Genomic DNA, 21,674 nt, shown 5'->3' with positions numbered 1-21,674 from the left:
TTTTTTTTTTTTTGGTGTGCCACAGAATTTTAGTAATGAGTTTATGTGTGCCATGAGATGAAAAAGATTGAAAATCTCTAGGCTAGAGTTTCAGTTTGGGATATGAAAAAGTTTCTGGAGACGGATGGTAGTAATAGTTACAGGAGAATGTGAATGTACACTTAATGGTTAAGATGGTAAATTTTATGTGTATTTTAGCACTTGAAAAAATTAAATTAAAAAATCTGGTTTCTTCACTATCTTGCCCTTCCCCCAACCTAACAACTAAAGCCCACCATTGTTAGGAACCACACCACCACTCACCAGGAATTACAGCCTGTAGGCAACCAGAAATCCATCTCTGTGGGCTGGAGGTATTCTGAGGCCCACGGGGTCGGGCTGGAGATGAGGCCTGTACTCCTCAACATGATCTATTCCAGCCACAGTGGCTGACTCATGCCAATCCTCCCACCCAGAACACACCACCCACCCGCCCCTGACTCTCTACAGTGGCCTTTCTATACCCCAGAACTCTGGAAGCTGCCCCCTTCTCTCCTCTGATCTCCAACAGCACCCACTCTCTGTCCCCCTCTGGAACTCGCTGATGTGACCTCCTTCTGCATGGCATCTTTGAACTCAAGCAGCTCTGTGCTCTCACTAAACACTGCCTCCTTGCTTAGAAGAATCACAGTACAAGTGCTACTGGGTGCAGGCGAGACCCCTTGGTCTGCTGGTGACGCCAAGGGACACTTAAGGACAAGACAGGTGTTCCAGGTCTGGAATGAGCAAGGTTCTTCCGGGTTTCCAGGAAGGGGGCAGAGTATATGAATCACAGATGGACCAGTCCAGGGTCTAGTATTACCAAAGGATGGTTTCTGAGCCCTTTAAAAAGGAAGCAATGATTGCCATCAGTTCAATAAATATAATTCAGGGCCTTATTTACTTGGTTTTAACTTCTTTTTAAAGTAACGGCTTTATTAAGATATAATGTATATCATAAAATTCATTTTTAAAATTTGAATTCATAAGATTGTGTAGCCACCATCACTATTTAATTCCAGAACATTTTCGTCACCCAAAAATAAATCTGTATGGTTATTCCCATTCCCCTCTCCCCCACATCACCCCCTAGCAACTGCTAGTTTGTTTTCTGTCTTTATGTATTTGCCTATCTGGACAGTTCAGATAAACGGAATCATACCATATGTGACCTTTTGTATCTGGTTTCTTTCATTTAGCATAATGTTTTCAAGGTTCATCCATGTTGTGGCATATGTTAATCTGCATTTTATTCCTTTTTATTTATTGCCAAATAACGTGCTATTGTATAAATACACTATACTTTATTTATCCAGTCATCAGCTGATAGACATTTCAGTTGTTTCCACTTTTGGTTGTTATAAACAATGCTGCTATCACACTCACGGACAAGTTTTTGTGTAGACATACGTTTTCATTTCCCTTAGGTATATATCCAAGAGTGGAACTGCTGAGTCACATGTTCATTTGCTTTTGAAACAAGATTGTCAAGCTAGTCCAACAGAAAACCACGGCTAACCTGTTATCTCTGCCAGGGGGAGCAAGGCCCCTCTGATAGGCTGCTGGGGGAAAGATAAACAGGTCATAGATGCCTATACAATTAGGTGGGTTTGCTATTGGGTGTAGAGCAATCTAGAAAGGGTGCCAACTATCACATTTGCTGGTGACACAAAGCTGGGGCAGAAGCAAGACCCAAAAGATCTCAGCAAACTGGTGATGTCCAGGGTTAAATCAGAGCAAGGAAGAGCTCATATTATCTAGCAATTCCATGTCTGGGTATACACCCAACAGTATTGATAGCAGGGACTTGGCCTGGCCAGCATGGCTCAGTGGTTGAACGTCAACCTATGAACCAGGAGGTCACGGTTCGATTCCCGGTCAGGGCACATCCCCGGGTTGCAGGTTCAATTCCCAGTGTAGAGCTGATCAATGATTCTTTCTCGTTATTAATGTTTCTCTCTCTTTCTCCCTTTCCCCTCCTCTCTGAAATCAATAAAAAAAATTTTTTTTTTTAAAAAAAGAAAGAAAGCAGGGACTTGAACATGTTTATAGCAGCATTATTCATAATAGTCAAAGGTGAAAACAATTCAAATGCTTATTGATGGGTGACTAAATAAATAGAATGTGGTGTGTACTTACAGTGGAATATTATTCAGTTTTAAAAAGGAAAGAGCCCGGCCAGTGTGGCTCAGTTGGTTGACCGTCAACCCATGAACCAGGAGGTCATTGGTTCGATTCCTGGTCAGAGCACATGTCTGGGTTGCGGGCTCAATCCTCAATAGGGGGCAAGCAAGAGGCAGTCAATTGATGTATCTCTCTCATCGATGTTTCTTTCTCTCTATCCCTCTCCTTCCCTCTCTAAAAATCAATAAAAACATATTTTTAAAAAAGAAAATGGAAGGAAATTCTGGCACATGCTACAACATGGAGAAATACTGTATGATTCCACTTATATGAGGTACCTAAAATAGACTCACAGAGACAGAAAGTAGAATGGTGGTGGGAATGGAATGGGGCGCTATTATTTCATTGTTATTGTTAACAGAGTTTCAGTTTTACAAGATGAAAAGAATTGTGGAGATGGATGGTGGTGATGGTTGCACATCAACGTGAATACACATAATGCCACTGAAATTGTGCATTTAATAATGGGTAAAATAGCCCTAGCCGGTTTGGCTCAGTGGATAGAGCGTCGGCCTACAGACTCAAGGGTCCCAGGTTCGATTCCGGTCAAGGGCATGTACCTGGGTTGCGGGCACATACCCAGTAGGGAGTGTGCAGGAGGCAGCTGATCGATGTTTCTCTCTCATCGATGTTTCTAACTCTCTATCCCTCTCCCTTCCTCTCTGTAAAAAATCAATAAAATATATTTAAAAAAAAATAATGGGTAAAATAGTAAAATTTATACCTTACCACAATTTTTTTTTAAAGGCAAGCTCACAAAACTAAGTCCTCCTCGCCCACTTCTCAGGTGCAGGTTTTGGAGGAAAGGGCTCAGTGGCATGTGCGATGACATTTGGAGATTTGCCAGACGTCAGTGAGTTTGAGGGCTGCCCAAAACCCATGGGTAAAATCTTGACGGCGAGAAGGAAAAGTTCCAAATCCTGGATAAAGGGGGAGCAGTGCTCCCCAGCCCACAATAGTCAGCTCCACTCCAGGCTGATCCCAACACCGGGGGACATGGGCCTGGTCAGTGGGGAGCACCCGGGAAGGGGGATGGTGTTTAAGACCCCACACCAGGATTAGAGAAGGAACCTGGAGCACCTGGCGCTGGGAAGCAGAGAGCTGTCCTCAGATTGTGCATTTACTTCCCAGGAACCTTTCCGAAGGACGGCGAGGACTGGGCTCTGTGCATGGCCAGGACAGAAGCGGCCTTAGCCAACACAAGGAAGAGCTCTCTGGCAAAAACAGGCGACTAGGAGGAGACCTGAGAAAGGAGAGCTCTTACAAACAGGCCACAGGGACAGTCTCCGTTACAGGGAGTCCTAGTCAAAGTAAACAGGCTTCTTTAGGTGGAACTTTCCAGAGCCTTCCATACGGTCATGTGTCTGAGACTTAGCAGAGGAAAACAGCACACAGACTCGTCTGACCACTGGTCTCTGCCTCTGGGAATTTCCACCGGAGGAGGCACAACGGACAACCTGGGGTACCAAAGAGAATACTTTGGGAAACACTTCCCTGGGCAGTTCCAGAAGGGCGACCAGTGAAATGACCGGGACAGCTGCTTCCATGCTGAGATTTTGAATGAAATGGCCCCACCCACTGCTCAGCCCACAGTGTGCATTCCACCAAAGTTTGCGGAGGAAACTAAAGCGAAGAAGGGGGAAGGGGTGCATTCAAGATGTGAACCATTGGGGGCTGAAGCCGAGAGGGTTAGGGTCTGGACACTAAGGAAGAAAAAGAGAAGGCAGGAAAGTAACAGCCCCAAAACTTAGGTGAAAAGACTGAGGAGGGCCAGAATGAAGAGGTAAGCAGGGGCGAGGATGGAGATAAGAAAAGGTCAGGAAACAAAGTGGGAATTTGTCTTGGGGGGGGGGGGGGGCGGGGGCGGGCACGAGGAGGACCAGGGTCTCCCTGCTCCCCTAACCTGGAGCTACATGCCTTCCCCCCCTCCCCCTTCTTCCCTGTCTCCACCACCCCACCCCCCAGCACAGAGGAGCTGTGAATAGGAGGCCATGCGTGGGGAGGGGCTTGGAGACTTTCTTCTTGTTTTTCTCATCTGGATTCTGGTTGAGAGGAGTTCAGAAGGTTTAGAAAACCTTTATTTTAGGCCCGGAAGCTTCAAACATTCTCCAGGCCTAAGAAAAAGGGCAAATATGTCAGAAAGGGACTCAGCACAGACTGGAAACAGGTTAAGGAATTCCACTTGCTGTGACTGGGCTGGAAGTTTGGTTTGACCACTTTTTCCTGCCTGGAAGCAGAGCCCACCACCCAGGGGGCAGATCCCAGACAGAAGAAAGAGCCGAAGCTGCAGTCGAGCAGCCCTGCAGCCCCGCTGGGGTCCCGCCGTGAGCCACCAGCTTGGCACAGGAATAGACAGTGTGTAGACAAAGAGGGGACATCTCCAAGGCCAAGAAAGACAGGGAAGGAAGGGGTCATGAGCCAGCCACCGCCTCAGTCCCAGGGACGCAGCAAAGGCTGCTTTCGTTGTTCCTGCTGGAAGCCCCGGCCAAGTGCCATCTCTGCAAGTCCTGGCAGGACTTTAAAGTGATCCCAGGAGTGGCATCTTCCCTCCTCCCCGTGGAGCTGGGATTGATCATTCAGACCGTCTAGGAGGGTTTGTCCACAGTCCCTTCCTTCAGGGCCTGCATTTGCAAGAGAGGCAAAAAACTTCCCAGGGCCCCTTACTGTGTTATCTGCTCCTCTCCAAGGATCTAAGACTACCTACGTGTGCAGCACACACAATGGGATTCAGAGTGTCTAATAACTAAAACCAGCCTGCTTTGCAGTTCACGACGCATTGTCTCAGATTCTAATCCTTTTCATCTTTACAAGTCCTATGAAGAATCACTAATAGCCACCTGTTTCTTGTTTTATTGAGAGCTTACTAAGTGCCAGGCACTGTGCTAAATCACCTCGCTGCATTCAACAGTTCTGTAAAGTGGCGATTAGTCACCCACTTGACAGATGGTGACAGGTAGGCAGCAAAGCCAAGTCCTGTGTGGATCACAATGAACCTGGGACTTCCAAACAGGAGCTTGGCTTTACATGGGTGTGGGGAACGCAAAAATGATCATTAGCTGAGTTTATACCGTGTGGCCCTCCACTCGAAGGGGGGCCGGGGGCACGATGCCTACTCAATGTCCCAATGAACAGACCACTACTGCAACTGTGAGATTTACACCTCTTACAGCTTATATATGAAGCCTGTGGCAGAAGTGATAGGAGCCACATTGCTGAGTCCTGAATGTGGGCGGACTCTGATTTTGGTCTTAAAGCATGATGCTTTGGACCGCCCAAATCTGCAAAGTCATTCATTTTTGGCCAAGAGAATACTGATGTTGCCATCTTACAAACATCTGGAGAAAGTCTCACCAGCCAAGCCCTTCAAATAAATTTACACTGATTTAAACCCCCAACACATCCTCTGAGGGATGTAGTACTGTGAGGCTGATGAAGAAACTAGGCCCATCAAGGTCAACCTGCCCAAGGTCACTAGACCTAGTGAGGTTAGCCAGGAGGACATCCATCCTGATGCCCAAGCCTGCAGCCCAACCCTGGGGCTGGGAGGCATGGCCACCGGAGGTAGGTTCTGGGGAAGGAAGATTTGATATCAGGCCAGTCCTTACACAATGCCAAGGTTGCCCCTCCAAGGACGGTTCACAGAGACAGGTTAGCCAAAGCTAAGGTAGAGAGGAGTTTCTGGGGGAAGTCAGGTGTTAAAAAGATAAGGGCCTTTCTGAAGGTTGTAAGATTCTCTACATTATTACCACATCCCATGGTGGGTGTGGCTACAGGTGCTGGAGGTGCAGACCCTGAGCAGAGGTGCCCAGGCCGGCCCAGAGGGCACAACAACCTTCCTTTATGTGCTCAGAGGCCCTCTTCTCAAGCAACTGCAGTGTGGAAGCCCCTTTAGACAAGGCCGCTGAAAATCGCTCATCTTCCATCACACTTTTGGGGCCTGTGGGAAAGGCGAATGAAGTTGGATATGTCCTCCTTATTCTAGAAAACTCTTTTGCTGCCTGCCCCATGAAAATGCTATCACGTTCCTTGCCATTTGGAATCCGGCCCTGAGAAAAGGAAACGGCAGCTAGAACAACCTGCCCGAGTCGGGCCCACCTGCACTGCCCAGTTGCCCCTGGAGACAGACGTCACTTCCCAGCACTGGAATTTAGGACCAGGTCACAGGGGAACCTGGAAGGGGAGGGCCTGGAGAGGGAGGGCGACCACGGCCCTACCCGGCCCAGTGAGGCCCCGCAGGCAGGGTCCCAGCCCTAAGCCTAGCTGGGGCTTTCTCTCTACAAGCCTGGCCTAAACCTGCATTCACACCCCCACCATTTCAAACCATCAAAATATGTTCTTTTCCTCCCCACAGTTTACATCTTTCAAACGCTTGCAGGATTATTAGAATTCCCTTAAGCCCTTGGCTCCCCACTACTAATACCTTAGCTCCTTTTTTTCTATAATTTAAATTTTAACCCAGCTTTTTCTTATTAAAGACAACCCAGGATATTAAAGAAAAACCACATGTGATCCCAAAACCTAGCACCCTTTTGTGTTTCCTGGGGCTTCCCTCTAGCCCTCCTCGGGATTGGTGACTTTTCCCCACGTTTTTGCTTTAAAATGTCTTCAGTCCTGCCCTGGCCAGCGTGGCTCAGTGGGTTGGGCGTGGTCCCGTGCACCAAAAGGTTGACAGTGGACTCCCAGTCAGGGCACTTGCCGGGCTTGCAGGTTCAATCGGGTAGGGGGCCTGCAGGAGGCAGTGGATGGATGATTCTCTCTCATCATTGATGTTTCTGTCTCTCCCTCTCCCTTCCTCTGAGATCAATTAAAAAAACACACATATATTGCCCTAACCGGTTTGGCTCAGTGGATACAGCGTCAGCCTGAGGACTCAAGGGTTCCAGGTTCGATTCCGGTCAAGGGCATGTACCTTGGTTGCGGGCACATCCCCAGTAGAGAGTGTGCAGGAGGCAGCTGATCAATGTTTCTCTCTCATCGATGTTTCTAACTCTCTATCCCTCTCCCTTCTTCTCTATAAAAAATCAATAAAATATATATTTTTTTAAAAAACACATATAAATAAATATATTTTTAAATCTTTAAAATGTCCTCAGTTCCTGTCATCTGCATACTCTCCAGGTTTTGTTAGGGAGAGTCTCTGGTCCGAGCAGCACTGAGGATGGCCCTGCTGACACAGGCCGGGTTCAAGCCCAGCCCTGCCACTCACTTGGGAGAGGCCTGGGCTAGGGGCCCTCTGCAGACTGAGTGTGAGAGCCATCTGTGCCATGCAGGGTGGGAGAGGGGCCAAACGGAGATAAGACGCCTGCACTGGCCCCTGCACCTGGGAAGCAGCCAGCGCGAGGGAGCTATTTCTAAAAGCAGTGCCTGTCTGCAGCCACGAAGAGGAAGCAGACAGCTTCCAGGGCTTCTGCTCTGCATTGCTGCCCACACCCAACCAGGCCTCAAACAGGTTCCACCATCTTAGCATTCAGCAGGGAACCCAAATCCACAGCCTGCAGGGCTCCCTGTGCTGAATCTCCACCAGCCCTTAGTGAGGGACCCCGCCTAGCCATCCTATGTCAGGGGATTAGGTCTGCTCCCAAGGGCCCACTCTTTACTGACTGGGGTAGGTCAGCAAGGCCAGGCTGAGATCTCTGAACACACAGCTGTGTGTGCCTATGACCTAGAAAAGCCCCCAGCCTGGCCAGAGGGGCCAATGATGCCTAGTCCCCACCCCACCAAAGGCCCGCTAGCAAGGGAGCGAGGGCCAGTTTCCAATGTGGGCCCAGAGCTGGCAGCTCCTCTTTCCACGAATCACTGGGCTCCCACTGTGCGGAGCCCCTGGGTTTTCTTGGTTTTCAGCACACAAATAATCTCGCCTTAATGGAAGAAAGAAGCCGCCAGCTTTTGTCTGAAGGCTCAGCCATCAGAAACTCCCCAGGGACCCCTCAGAAGGGGGCTCTCAGGGGGGTGGCAGTGCCCCAGAAAATGCCTTAGTGTTGGTGGATCATGCCTCAGACTCTACCAGGACATCGGAACACCCCCACTTTTCTTTCAAAAGGCCTTGTATGGAAATTATGTATTTCAAACAGGCAGGGGCTGGCTACTCAAAGTGTGGTCCCTGGACCAGGTCACTCAGGATCATTAGAAACGTAATATCAGGCCCCGCCCCAGACCTGCTGGATCAGAACCTGCGTTTTTATGACTCCTGCTGGTGCCCAGGCTCTTTCAAGTAGGAGAAAGGCACTGTGCCAGACTATCCCCAAGGTGAGTGGCCTTTCCTGGGCCACCCACCCCACCCCCCTTCTCACTGTGCGGATCCCTAACAGGGCCTATCCACATGAGCCTCCGGACTCCCCAAGTCACAGGACGGTCCCTCCTCCTCCAGACTCCCCTGGTTGCCCATTCTCTTAGTCTCTGGTTTCCTAGTCTTTGTGTGGGTCCCCCTCCACCTCCCAGCTGTCAAGTCATCTGCTGCTCCTTCCTTCCTTCTTTCCTTCCTGCTTGCTGCAGGGAAACCAGATCTCCAAGTGTGTTACCACTGCTTGCAAAGTAAGAGTAAGCAGGCTCTGAGCAAGGGCCCGGGGGACTCGCAGGAGTTAAGTACAAAAGCTTGAGCCCAAAGTCTTTGATTTCCAATCAGGCTGCTCCCAGCCAGCTTTGTCGAATGAGCTCCCGGCTTTGTCAAGTTCTATTCACCCTCTCACTCACCACCCAGCTCCTAGCTACCTGGGGCCACTCCTGAGCAGGAGGAAAGCACAAAGACCAGTCCCAGCGGGAAGCAGAGGTACAAAGAGACAGTTGAGCTGTGATAAGGCCGGAACTTGGGCAGAGCTGGAGTGGAAGGAGGTGGCTGGGACAGGGGAGCAAATGTGCTGAGAGGGAGCCACCATCACCAGTCTAGTCCAGAGGGGCCAGGATGTCCCAGAAGGGCGCAGAGGGCCCACTCTCACAAAGCATTCTAGGAGAGTTGTGTCTGTCAAAGGGCAACAGAAGGCGACCCTCCAAGAGTTTGAGGCAGAGACACAACATCAGATAGCTGTTTCAGAAAGACCTCTCAGCTCTGTGTGCAGAATGGATTTTTTTGGGGGGGTGGGGGATGAACAGACTAAGGCAGGGGGCCCAGTTGGGGAATGCCACGTAGTCCTAGCCATGGAGGGATGCAGGGGGGCGATGGTGAGGTGGGAGTGGTACCGGCTACAGATGAACACCAGCTTCACCTGTTCTGTGCACAGCCAGTGCTGTGGGTTCTCATTGTGACCAATTCCTTCCTTTTCTGGCACAAGGCCAACCTCTTGGCAGGCTGCAGGAGACCAGTGGAGGCTGGGTTTTGTCCCCACCGTCAGCCACAGCACCCTGTAGTTCCACACATCATACGCGGTGTCTGAAAGCTCTTAAAGAAAAGTGGGGGCAGCCCTGGCCGGATAGCTTACTTTATTAGAGCATTGTCCCAATACGCCAAGGTTGTGGGTTCAATCCCTGGTCAGGGCACATACAAGAATCAACCAATGAATGCATAAATAAGTAGAACAACAAATACCTCTCTCTCTCTCTTTCTTTCCCTTCCTCTAAAATCAATAAAAAAATTTTTTTTTAAAGTGGGGCAGAGCTGAGCTCCCCCACTACAGAACACCCACTGTGTGCTCAGCTCCTCACAAGACAGCAGAGGGGAGGCAGAGCCAGGCGAATGCTACTCAGGCTTCAGTGCAGTCAGGGAAATCTACTTAGTCCCAAATGCATGCTGGGGAGTGGCCCTACCGGGGACTGCCACATGGATTCAGGAAGCGAGATGGCAAGGGGTGATGGCACAGGACAGCAGCTCACTGCACCAAGTCCCCCCGCCCCCAGCCTCATGCTCTTAAACTGGATGCCATAACTCAATAGTGGGAAGACCTCAATGCAAACCCTCCTGCTGATGCCAGCAACCCAGAGTGGAAACAAAGCAAACCAGTCCCCATGGCCATCCCCAAAGGAACATGCCAGAGACAATGCCATAACAGGTCAGTGGTGCAGTATTTCAGCCACACTGAAGGCACAAATACCCTCTGACCACGAAGGAACTGAAAGGTGGGGTGCAGAGGGAAGAGCCCTGGCAAGCTTCTGACTCAGCAACGCAAGTGTGACAGTAACAATTCCTCCTCCTGGAGCCTGGGTGGGCTCCTCCTGAGGAAGGTGGAAGGCAGCAGTGGCTGGGAGTGTGCTCCTGGGGTCAGACTCCCCTGGCTCAAACCCCTGGTGACCTCATGTACTGTGTGTCCCTGGGCAAGTTACTCGAACTCTCTGAGCTTCCATTTCCTCCTGTGTCTAGTTGTTGCCAAAATGAAAGGAAGGCAGATAAACTCTCAGCTTATCAATGAGGGCTCACTTTTCTAGTTTTGGTTGCTATTATCTCGTTAAGAGAAAGACCCTCATCCTGGGGCCTCCCCTTAGTCCTTTGGAAATTGGGGCACTCTTGCTGGGTTTGGGCAAATATGGGCTGGAGACTGTTTGGGGGCAGGGGGTGAGTGGATCTGGGAATCTTGAGTTCCAGGCAATCCACCCAGAAAGGAGGTGAGATGAAAGGACCAAGGTTGTGAGGACTCAACAGTCGGGTCCCAAGGGAAGCCTCTCTGGACAAAGACTGATTGAGGGGAGGGGAGGGTAAAAGGCTCTTCTGATCAGGGATGTCGAGCCGCTTGATGGTGGGTTCTTTGCTGTGAGTGTGCAGTAAGGGGGTGCCTCCCCTTAGCTCCCAACTTTCCCCATAAAAGTCCTGAGGGGCCAGACAACCAGGCAGAGGAGCCCCTGGAAACCCAGCTCTGGGAATTCCCAGGAGCCCTGTGACTCTCGGGGGACAGGTGCCCCCAAACAACCGGGGGTTTTCATACCCAGACTTGGTCAGGCCTGGGGCAGCCCCTGCAGTGCCTCACCCCTCTTGACCCCCAAGACCAGGAGGAGCCTGGGAGGAAAATGGCCAGGGGGAGGCCCAGCTGAAGTGGGAAGTGGAGGACGAGGCTATGGCTCCAAACGGGGAGGAAGAGCACCTGGCCGCCGCCCTCAGGGTCTGGCTCTCCACCCACTGCTTCCCTGCCGGCCAGTCCATCCCCTGTGTCCCTGCTCTGGGCTGGCACCACCTTAAATCCAGCGGCCCTGCTGGGGCCAGAGGGACCTGCAGCTCCCTTAGTGGAAAGAACATGGGGCTGGAACTGGAGTGACCTAATTAAGGCTGTGACCGCACACCAAGTAGTCACGCGATCTTGGGGACAACCTGAGAAGGTGGTCACTTACCTTTTTCCACATCTCACTTACAGGCGTGTGCCCGTGTGGCATGTGGTCCGTGTCACTGCTAGAAGGAACTGTACTACCTCATTGAGAGCTCCCATTCCTCTGACAGCCCTGTGAGCTGCCCAGCTCCCCTGGGGCACTAATTAGGGCCTCAGTGCAGCTCCAGAGGAAGACCCTCTGCTGGTGTCAAGGCACCCCTACCCTCCAATGGCCCTGGCCCTGGCCCTGGGGTGACCGGGGGCCTGGAGGAAGAAGTTAGCCACACAACCACAAAGACCCACCCCTGCCTTCCCAGGGCAAATCCTATGGAGGGGGAGGGGAACCTCACAAAATCAACAATAACAGACAGTTCTATAATAATAACTAAGTGTAACCAATTAGAAAATGCGGGGCGTGGGAGAGAGAGGCTGTGGGGGGCCATCAGGCCAGCAAGAGGAGGGCCAGGCTGGGGGAACTGGCGGGAGAGGAATGCAATAGCCAGCGGGGCCTGGCCTTGAGGTGCTCATGAGGAGTCTGGACTTTGTTCCGTGGGCAATAGGGAGCTACCAAATGTTGTATGTTGTCCCCAAAGGTTCTGAAACAGAAAACAAGGTAATGAGGTCTGGGCTCTGGCAAGAGGATGGATGGGAGGAGGACAGTCTAGGACAGTGATGGCGAACCTTTTGAGCTCGGCCTGTCAGCATTTTGAAAAACCCTAACTTAACTCTGGTGCCGTGTCACATATAGAAATCTTTTGATATTTGCAACCATAGTAAAACAAAGACTTATATTTTTGATATTTATTTTATATATTTAAACGCCATTTAACAAAGAAAAATCAACCAAAAAAATGAGTTCGCGTGTCAGAGGTTCGCCATCACTGGTCTAGGAGGAAGCTGCCCAGGCCTAGGGCAGGTAGTCCAGTGAGGTCTGGAGGTCAGGAAGCTGGCAGAGGCTGTGCCACGCGTGGCCCCACCTGTCTATGGAGGGGGTGGGGTTGCCAGGACAGCTGAGATTTGGAGCCTAAGAAGCTGGAGGTGGAATGATATTAATTAACGAGAGAAGCTCATTGGCACAGGGGACAAGAGTGCAGGCTGCCTGGGTTCCAGTCACACCACTGACACCATGTGTGACACTGGGCAAGTGACTTAGCTTCTCTGTGTCTCAGTTTCCTCATCTGTAAATGGGGGATGATATACCCATCTCAGTGATTCTGATGTGTAAATGCTAGAGACAATGCCTGCACACAGTAGGTGCTCTGTAAGCAATGGTTGTTAGGTGGTGTTGGAGAGCCCAGTGCTCAGTAAAATTGGCCTTTGTAGGTAGGTCAGGGGGGTGGGGCAAGCATGAGGCATTTAGGAAGGGGCAGAGTGGGCAGGATCGGGGACAGCACCTTTCCAAGGCCAAGACAGAGTTCACCAGGTCCCTTGAGCACAGAGCTAGGGTGGTCAGCAGCCAGATCTTCTTGTTGGAGAGGTAATGGCTGGGGCCACTGTCCCAGGAACAATGGGTGTTCAGTGAGCAGTGCTCGGTGGGGCTGCGGGTCCACAGAGTGTCTAACCCCAGAGCTGGGACCAGCTGCAGCCCTCGGGTCCCCCTGCCATTCCACCAGGATGGGGTAGAGGGGCCAGTCCTGGGCACATGACAATATGAAAGCCCCAAGTACGTCCTCCTATTTCCACAAACCAGGTCCACGCTGGAAAAGGGCTAAACGGCCTGTCGGTGACCCAGGGGCAGCCTTGCGTGGTGAGAGACTGTGCAGCCACACCAGCCACCAGAGGTGGGGTCATCCCTTCAGAATCAGGCCCCAGCGAGGCTGGAAGGAATCACTGCTCTGTCCTGTCCCTACTTCCCCAAGGCTCCCGCTGGCCTGGAACCAGGAACTGTCCAAGGAGACTGCTGCTGGCACTGGCAACCCGGTCCTCACCTCCAAAAGCAAAGAATGTACCTTCATTCAGCCAACACGGGGGGTGCCCAGGCTGAGATGAAAAGAAGATAAAACCAGGCCAGACACCCCCACACCCATCCACCCACGCCTGTACAAAGGCCTCCATGCCGAGAAGGGGCCCTGGCAACAGAACCCCAGGCAGCGCTGAAAGGAATGAGGGCCCTCCATGCACTGACTCCTAGCCAAAGATGGTGGCTGGCCCCACACACTCACCAACTCTTCCTCTGCAGCCCCTTCCAAAGGGAGGAACTCAGAGACTGGTGATGATGGAGAGTAAAGGAGGTTTGGGGAGAGAAGAGAGAGAAGTGGAGGAGGCATCAGCAAAGAGTTTTCAAAGACAAAGCAGGTGAGGAGTGTCACTGATCAATTTGCCCCAGGAAGCCAGTTGGCCCTCCAGATGCAGAGGCCGGATGGTGGGTCCAGCAACGCCAGGCTCTCGGTAAGGTAAAAGGACTACTTCGGGCAACAGCAGTTTTGCTGAGAGTTGGCCTAGGGAATGTTGACACAGACACACATCCTCCACCCCCAAACATACACACAGTGCTTCCAGCTGCCAGGGATCCACAACCACAGGCAGAGAGAGACCATAAGGGTCTCCACTAAAATAGCAGAAGTGAGTGTCCCAGAGAAATGACCTCTACACTCAGGCACTCAGGAGCCCCTGGGAATGGGCTGCTTGCTACTCTGGAATCCAAGCCTGTGTCTAAGCCCCTCTCATGTACACAAAATCACAGGGGACAGAAGAGAGCCACAGCACCCTGCTCAGGAAAAGACCCCAAAGGACACAGGGGGCCCCTTCCCTTCCTCAATGACAGAACCCCCATTGTGGCCGGGGACTGGCCCCGCAGGGAAGGGAGTCCTGTTGTGGTCCGACCATGGTCATCACCTTCCTCTGGGTAGTCACCGGGCTGGGTGGGCCCATGACCCAGTGCTGGCCATGGGATGCCAGAGGCTGGCTGAGGGGAAGACTTGGGAAAGATTTCCTCATTGTTTAGAAGAGCCCCAGGTCTTTCCTCCCTAGATGTGACTTGGGGAGCCTTGTCATCTTGCTATCAGCACACAGATAAAGCCAAGAGAGAAAGTGGCAGGTGGCAGAGAAGGACCGGACCCTAGTCCTTGATGGAAGCAGCCAACAGGCCCAAGGGCCTCCTTGTCCTCTGGACCCCTGCCACGTGAGCTGATGCATTTCTTTACTGATCAGTGAGTTCGGGGCAGGGTTTTCTGCCACTTGAGCCAAAGGCCTCCCTCCTAACACATGACAGGACAGCAGAGCTGGTCTCAGCATTCCTGTTTAGGAACAGACACCTAAACTGTTGGCGGTGATCCCTCAGGAACAGAACAGCATGAGGCTTCCGTTCTTGAAGTCGTACATAAATATCTCCACTATTTTACAAGAAAATTTAAACAGGAAACATACTTTTATAATGGAAAAAATGTGTTTTCTTTAAGCTGTGAGATTCTAATCTCCTCTTTCTCTTCAAACCAATGGGTCTCAACTATGTCTGGGGAAACGGGTCCTAAACCCCTTGGAGGAGATGTTTCAGAGGAACTGAAGGCTTGAGGGGAGGAACCTCTGCTCTAACCAAGGGGCTCAAGGAGGCAGACTCCCAAGGCCAAGGTTTCTGTGCCACCAAGTCTTCCTTTCCATCTGGAGTTTTTAAGCCCCTTCAGAGCTTGACTGTAGCCTGGCTCAAACACATCTTGGACCCCCCCCTCAGGGGAAGTAACACCAAGGCAACCCTTCTGAGGGTGCAGTACGTCACACTGGGGACCCCAGCTTCTGCCTCTTTTCCCCCTCAGGAACTGAGGTCTGCCCCAGCGAGGGAAACCCCAGGCCAATGACCAGAAGAGAGGAAGGAGGAGTGAGACCACATGGAATCATGTGGCCCACCTTCTGCCCTCAGAGGTCACACAGGTCCTCCCCAGTGCTTCAAAGCTCTCAGCCCCCATCCTCTGGCTCCAGAAGCCTCAGTTTGAATTCCTTCCCAATACTGGCTGGCTGCTCTTCTCCGACTGTGTCCAGAAATACCAGGACCTCCTGCCATGAAGGCAGCAGAATGCCTCCTCACAGGGTCTGCTAGGCTTCCTGAGGTGTCTTGTACACGGGTGGTGGGTGACTTTTCCAGGACTTGCTTTCCTCCCTGTCAAGCAGCATCATGTTAAATCTAAGTTGCTGTTAAGTTTGTTGAGCCCTGACTGGTATGGCTCAGTTGGTGGGCATCGTACTGTCCTACTGGGCACTGAAGCTTGCTGGTTAGATTCCGGGTCAGGCTCTAACAACTCAGATGTCCCTGTACATAGGTTCCCCAAGGAGCACCTAGGATTTAGGACCAGGGGTGTCCTCGATCATCAACACTCAAGGGAAACAGAAGCAGGAGGCTATAGAGGCTTTTTCCAGGAGGACTGCAAAATGCTGTGGAGGCCAAGCATTGTGAGTGCGTGAGAGGGTATGTGAGAGCGAGCATGGATGTCAGCATGCATATAGGCATGTGTCAGTGTGCAAGGGCGCTGGAGGCAAAGACCAACAAGTAGTTAACATATAAATGCGAGAAGTCCATCAGAAGGTTGATGGACTTTGATACTCAGCAAGGACTGAGAATCAGCATTGTATTACCCTGCTGCTGACCAAATGGCTGAAGGCAATCCCCTACCCCGCTGTCGGCAAACCGCAGCTCGCGAGCCACAGGTGGCTCTCTGGCCCCTTGAGAGTGGCTCTTCCACAAAATACCATGTGTGGGCACGCACGTACAGTGCGATTGAAACTTCGTGGCCCATGTGCAGAAGTTGGTATTTTGTGGAAGAGCTACACTCAAGGGGCAAAAGAGCCGCATGTGGCTCGCGAGCCGCGGTTTGCCGAGCCGCAGTTTGCCAACCACTGCCCTAACCTGATAATCCTTTATTGTTTACCAAACCTTACCACTGATATGTCTGTTTGGTTTGCTAAAGGGCAAATGTGTGAATAAAAAGCTATGGGTCCTGAGATTTGGGGAGCCACTCCACTAGAGAGTAGGTCTCCACCTGGTTCCCCCATGCCTTCTAAGTTTATATTTCTTGTCTAGTATATCCATTTGTGCACGGCCCCTTCTCCAGATCCTGAATCCTTGCTGCAAAAGGTTGTGGCACAAGGGTACCTGAGTTGCACATTCACGAAACAACAAGCTAAAAGCAAACATTCACAAAACCTAGAGGGTGTGCTGGGCTCCTAACCTCAGCACGTCTTCCCTGAGGCAGACCAGCCTGGCAGTCCCCAGCTCCCGAGACCCACTGGCTCAGCCATGCTGCAAAACCAAGCATGATGTAGCCTCGTGTAAACCAGACACCCCAAACTCAGTGGAGAAGGTATTTCTATTTCCTAGTTAGACTGAGGTGGGGGAAACCACAGGGCTGAGAGTATAAATCAAGTTTGAGTCCCTTGGATGGTACAACCTTGAATCAGGCACTTGTTAACTAATTTTTTTTTTTTTTTACATAATGTAAGGCTTTAATAACTCACTCAATTTCAAATTCTCATAAAATGAGATGGCTCTGTAATAAGGAGGGTGGAGGGCACTTCTGAGAGAGAGGAGGGAGGAAACTCCAGCAAAGAAAGAACTGCCAGGGGCTGTGGACCTCAGGAGCCCCTCCCACATCACGCTCATCACACATGCTGGCAAATAAAAACAAGCAGTGCTCACTGGGCGAAGGAACAGTTCCAAGTCACGCTGTCTTTCTGCCAGAGACCAAGGCCCTGAAAGAGAAGCCAGCCTGGGTTCTGGCTGAACACCCCCCAGGAATTCAAACAAGCCCTGGGTTCCCTCACCCCACCTTCATCCAGAACAGTTCAACGTGCAAATCCAGGGCAGGTGAGAGAATTTCAAATCCAAGGGCATCCCTGTGACCGCAGCTACAGGAAGGTCAGAAGTCCTCCTTCCCTAAGGAGGGAAAAGCACTCAACTTCCATTTATTTGCATCTCCTTTCCAATCTTTAAGGTCAATTCACTCAAAAGATGTGGATGAGTTTGGGTGAAGCACCTCACCTCTACCCCCCAGTACAAACCTCCTTAAGAAGGCTCCTTTCACCTCTTTGGCAAAACCCCTCTAATCCCACACCCCCTTTCTCCCGCCCTCAGAGAGGGAGGAGAAAAGAAAACTAGGGGTGGGGGGAAGACAAGGAATGAAGGGTTCCAAGACAACCTCATCTTTTCGGGGTTCAATGGTGACCCGGGAATTGGTTGTTGGCAGGATGTCCATGACATCATCATTTCGGATTCTTAATAAAAAGACAACTTTCCCATAGCCAAATGCTCCTCTTCCCACCCTCTCTTCAGGGAATTGAAACACAAGCTTTTAAAATGCTGCAAACACATCACAGCTGCATTTTCAGATGTTGCATTTGGGTCCTGCCCTTAAGTGGCTGCCCTCGTTACCTCCCCCTTTGAAAGAGGCCCCTGGCTAAGTTCCAGGGTAATTGAAATTTCCTGTCTAACCTTGACCACTCCGCCAGCTCCTGTTACAGTCCTGGACACACACTGTAGAGTCAGTTTCTTCTGGGCCTTCTCACTCTTCGTTTAAAATCAGGCCACTATTCTGTAGGCTCAGGCTATCTAGTAACACACTTGGAAATGGAGAGGGAACTTTCTCTGGCCTGGCTGATGACGCCTCTGGCTTCCCACACTCATTAGAAAATTCTCTTTATTCTACAACTCACCATTGAGGAGCCAGGATACAAAGACAAATGACCCCATGCCAAGAACCCAACGTGCTCACAAGCCGTGAAGGAAGAATCCAGTTGTTTGGGGTGTGTGTGTGTGTGTGTGTGTGTGTGTGTGTTTTAATCTTGAAAAATGTAAGAAATCCCCAGGCAAAATACTTTTAAATACAAGAAATCACCTTTAAAAGTTCAAAGCATGTTTTGCAGTATCTGCTTGAATCTCTCTAGCCCCGAACGAAAGAATGAGCGTGCTCTGTACCGGTCAAGTCAGGTTCTGACAAACTCCAAAGTGACATCAGAATCTGGATCTAGAAACTCTGATTAAAAGTAAAATTCCTACTGAAAGTAATTGCGCTCCTGGCACCAGTGGGGGTTCTATTGGTTTGGCTTTGTTTTCATAGTTAGATGGCAACTCCGTTTGAATTAGGATTGGGCTATGGGAAGACTGATTCTCTTCTGTTGGGGGTGGGATCATCCTGGCTTTGGTTAGGTCTCTGACCTTCCTAGCTCACTCAGATAACCTAAATTAAGAGTCTGACGTTCCTAAATCTGAGGGCATCCTTGAATGGACTTTCCTCATACCCCCCAGAAGGTGGGGAGGAGGTGGTGCCCCATGGTCTGGGTATCTCTGCTCACGCACAGTAATGGGTTGAATAGGGTCTCCCCAAAATTCATGGTCATCCAGAACCTCAGAATGTGACTTTATTTGGAAACAGAGTTTGCAGATGTAATAAATTAAAATGAAATCACACTGGATTAGGGTGGGCCATAAATCCAATGACTAGTGTCCTTATAAGAAGGCCACGTAAAGACACAGACAGGGAGAGCACCATGTGACTATCAAGGCAGAGCGGCCAGCACCCACTGCCACCCTCTGGTCTTCCTGCTTTCCTGCCACCTTGAGCTCCCTCTGGATGGCCAGCTGGCTCTGGGACCTTCTCCGCTGGAGCCTGTCAGCACAGGGGGGTGGGAGGCCTGCACCCTGCTGCCCTTGCCCATATTGGGGCAGGCAGGCTATGGGCCCCTCCCACCTGGGAAGGCGACAGTGGGGCTTGGCATTTGGGGATTTGTTGCCTGCCTGGGCTGGTGTAGTCAAGGCCCTTTCATAAGATGAGGGGGGTGTCTATCAACTACAGTCTCTGCCATGTTCTAGGCACCGAGGGTGGATGAACACTTAAGTGACAAAATCTCCCAGCCAGAGGAGCCCCTGACCTTGGTGAGGTAGGGAGAGCGAAGTTTCAGCTGCTCCCAGATGTGGGAAACTGGGAGAAGCACCTGCAGGGTGCTCATTAGCTCAGGTGGAGTTGCTTAAGTTTGTGGATGCTCAGGGGGTGGGCTAAGGAATCCTTGTTTTTGTAGGGTCTGGGTTGCCTGAGCGTGGGGCAGGGGAGGGAGGGCCTGGACATGGACAAAAGAGAGGTAGCTGGCTTAAGAAACAGAGAACCGAAGCACTGCCAGCATCATCTGAGCACCTGGATCCAGCCATACCTGACTCCACTGCCTTATTACTATGGGGACTCCCTCTGTTACTTTTAGGCAGCCAACTCACAAACTTGTCCTCTCAGAGACTTTTCTGCAGGGAAAAAATTATAGTAATAAAAATAAATAAATGAAACCCAAATCACTGCAAAGCAACTGGAAGAAGGTCCCCAAGATGCCCTCCCTGAATCCAGCTGGACTGAGGGAACTACTGGTCGAAGGCATAATCCCAAACAAATCAAAGGGACTCTGACAAACCACTCACTGATTGTTCTTCCAGCTCTGCCCCAGTTGCAGGCATTTCTTTTGCCCCAACTCAGCTTTCCTTAATTGCCTCATCAGGTGTGAACAACAGAGAACAGCCTGGAAGCCAGGGATTCAGAAATTGGGGTGTCAGGCAAACGGAAAAGGCTCGGTGGCCTCCCGGTGCCTGCCTCTGCTGACCTCCCCACAGGGGCTGGCGCTGGACTACAGCCCAGCCTCAGGCTCGGGCCACAGGGCGCCGGCCACACGGCGCCCTTAAATAGAACCTCCACGGGGAGGACAAACATTCCAAGAGCTTTAAAAACGCCCCAAGCATGACCTGGCCGGAGGCCTCGCTCCCCCAGACATTTTTCTGGTCTCGGCCCTATTCTGGAAATAATATTAATAGCTCGGCTAGGAGCTTATGGTGTGCAAAATAATTTATGGCCTTGAAGGGCAGGAACGATTACTGCTCCCATTCTCCAGTTGAGAAAATTGAGGCCCCAGGAGCTCCCAAGCGACAAGGCCGTCTAGCGGGGGCTCTCTACTCTGCCTTCCCCGCCGGCTGGGGCTTACACAGCAGGACAAGAACGAGCCCCCGCGGGACCGCTGCCGGTTGCCGCGTCGGTTCCGACAGGCGCCTGGAGACAAGGCGACGCCCCCAGGAGGCTCCCGGACCCGCTCGCTCCAGGAACGCCCTGATCTTCTGCGAAGAGTTTAACCAACTCCCAGTTCTCAGCCTCTGTTGGTACATCAGACCCCGCGCGGCAGCCAAGGATAACTTTCCTCTTTTATTTTAAAAGATAAAGAACAGGGCTAATTTCTCCCTTGGGAGATAAAAGCTGGCAGGTGAGGTGCGGCGCGTCTCCGTTTCCTAGAAGTTGTGCTTCGGTGCAAATCGCAGAACTAGGCTGCGGAGGGGGCGGGACCCGCGGTCACCTCCCGGGGGGCCCAGGACCCGGGAGCTGGGCTCCGCTGCCCCAGGGGGGGCACTTCTGAGCTGGGTGTGCGGGCCCTGCTTTCGGTGCCCCCAGCCCAGGCGGGTTCCCCAACGCGCCGGCATAGACTCGGGAAGCGCGGGACCTGGGGCGCTGAGTAAAATGCGACGGGCACCCCAGGGATTCCTGCACTATCCACCCTCCCCATCAGAGCGGAGCCTGGGACTCCCGGCCAGAAGGGCCGACCCACCGCCACCTCCCTTCCCTCCCTCCCAGGTCCCCAGGCACGGGGCCCTCTGGGGCGCACGGCGAGCGCAGCACTCACTGTTTGAACTTGCTCTCCAGGTCCTTGATGAGGCGGCGGCTGAACTCCGGGAACTCGGTGTAGGGGTTGAAGACCTTGCAGCGGCGGGGCCGCGCCGCGCCCTCGTTGATGTGCAGCCGTCGGCTCAGCTGCGCGCTCAGCTCGGCGTCGGCGCTGGCCGCGGGCGTCCCGGCGGGCGGCTGGGGCTCGGGCTCCGGGGCTGCGGCGGCGAGGGATGCGGGCTCCGGGCAGCCCTCCTGAGCTTCCCCGCGCTGCAGTCTCCGCTGCAGCTTGCGCGCCAACTCCTCACTGGACATAGCGGCGGCTCCGGGACGCGGGGACTCGGGACCCGGCTCGGGGACTGGGCGGGCGTCGCGCTTTTCACGGGCTCGCGGCTCGGCAGCTCTCAGCCCAGGCGGCGGGGCCGGCGTTTGGGTGGAACTGCTGGCGAGCGACGGGGAGGGCAGGGCGGAGCCGAGACTTTAAGGAGGCGCCAGGGCTGGGGGACCGCCCGCCTCGCCAGAGGCCGCAGGTGTCTGCGCGTCCCGGGACCTCGGCCCGCTCCCCGCTCCCTGAGGCTTCGGACCTTTGACCATCTGTGACCTGGCTGCCCACGCCCGCTCCGGGGGAGCCCGGGGACCCTGAGGT

General features: G+C 52.2%; 1 protein-coding gene across 1 annotated transcript in view; it reads right to left on the bottom strand.

Annotated features, from left to right (window-relative positions):
- EFHD1 (EF-hand domain family member D1) overlaps positions 1 to 21,460 on the bottom strand; it is a 40,592-nt gene extending 19,132 nt beyond the window's left edge. The window contains exon 1 of the mRNA XM_070423358.1: positions 21,048 to 21,460. Within this exon, the coding sequence (XP_070279459.1) occupies positions 21,048 to 21,343 (296 nt within the window). The 5' untranslated portion in view covers positions 21,344 to 21,460. The remainder of the gene's footprint in view (positions 1 to 21,047) is intronic.
- Positions 21,461 to 21,674: the final 214 nt, after the last annotated feature.

This window comes from Myotis yumanensis, unplaced genomic scaffold (assembly GCF_028538775.1).
Source record: "Myotis yumanensis isolate MYYU_CA2020_CCGP unplaced genomic scaffold, mMyoYum1.0.hap1 SCAF_8, whole genome shotgun sequence".
Lineage (NCBI taxonomy): Eukaryota > Metazoa > Chordata > Mammalia > Chiroptera > Vespertilionidae > Myotis > Myotis yumanensis.
Note: the sequence above shows the minus strand (reverse complement) of the source record. Positions and strands in the feature narration are given on the sequence as shown.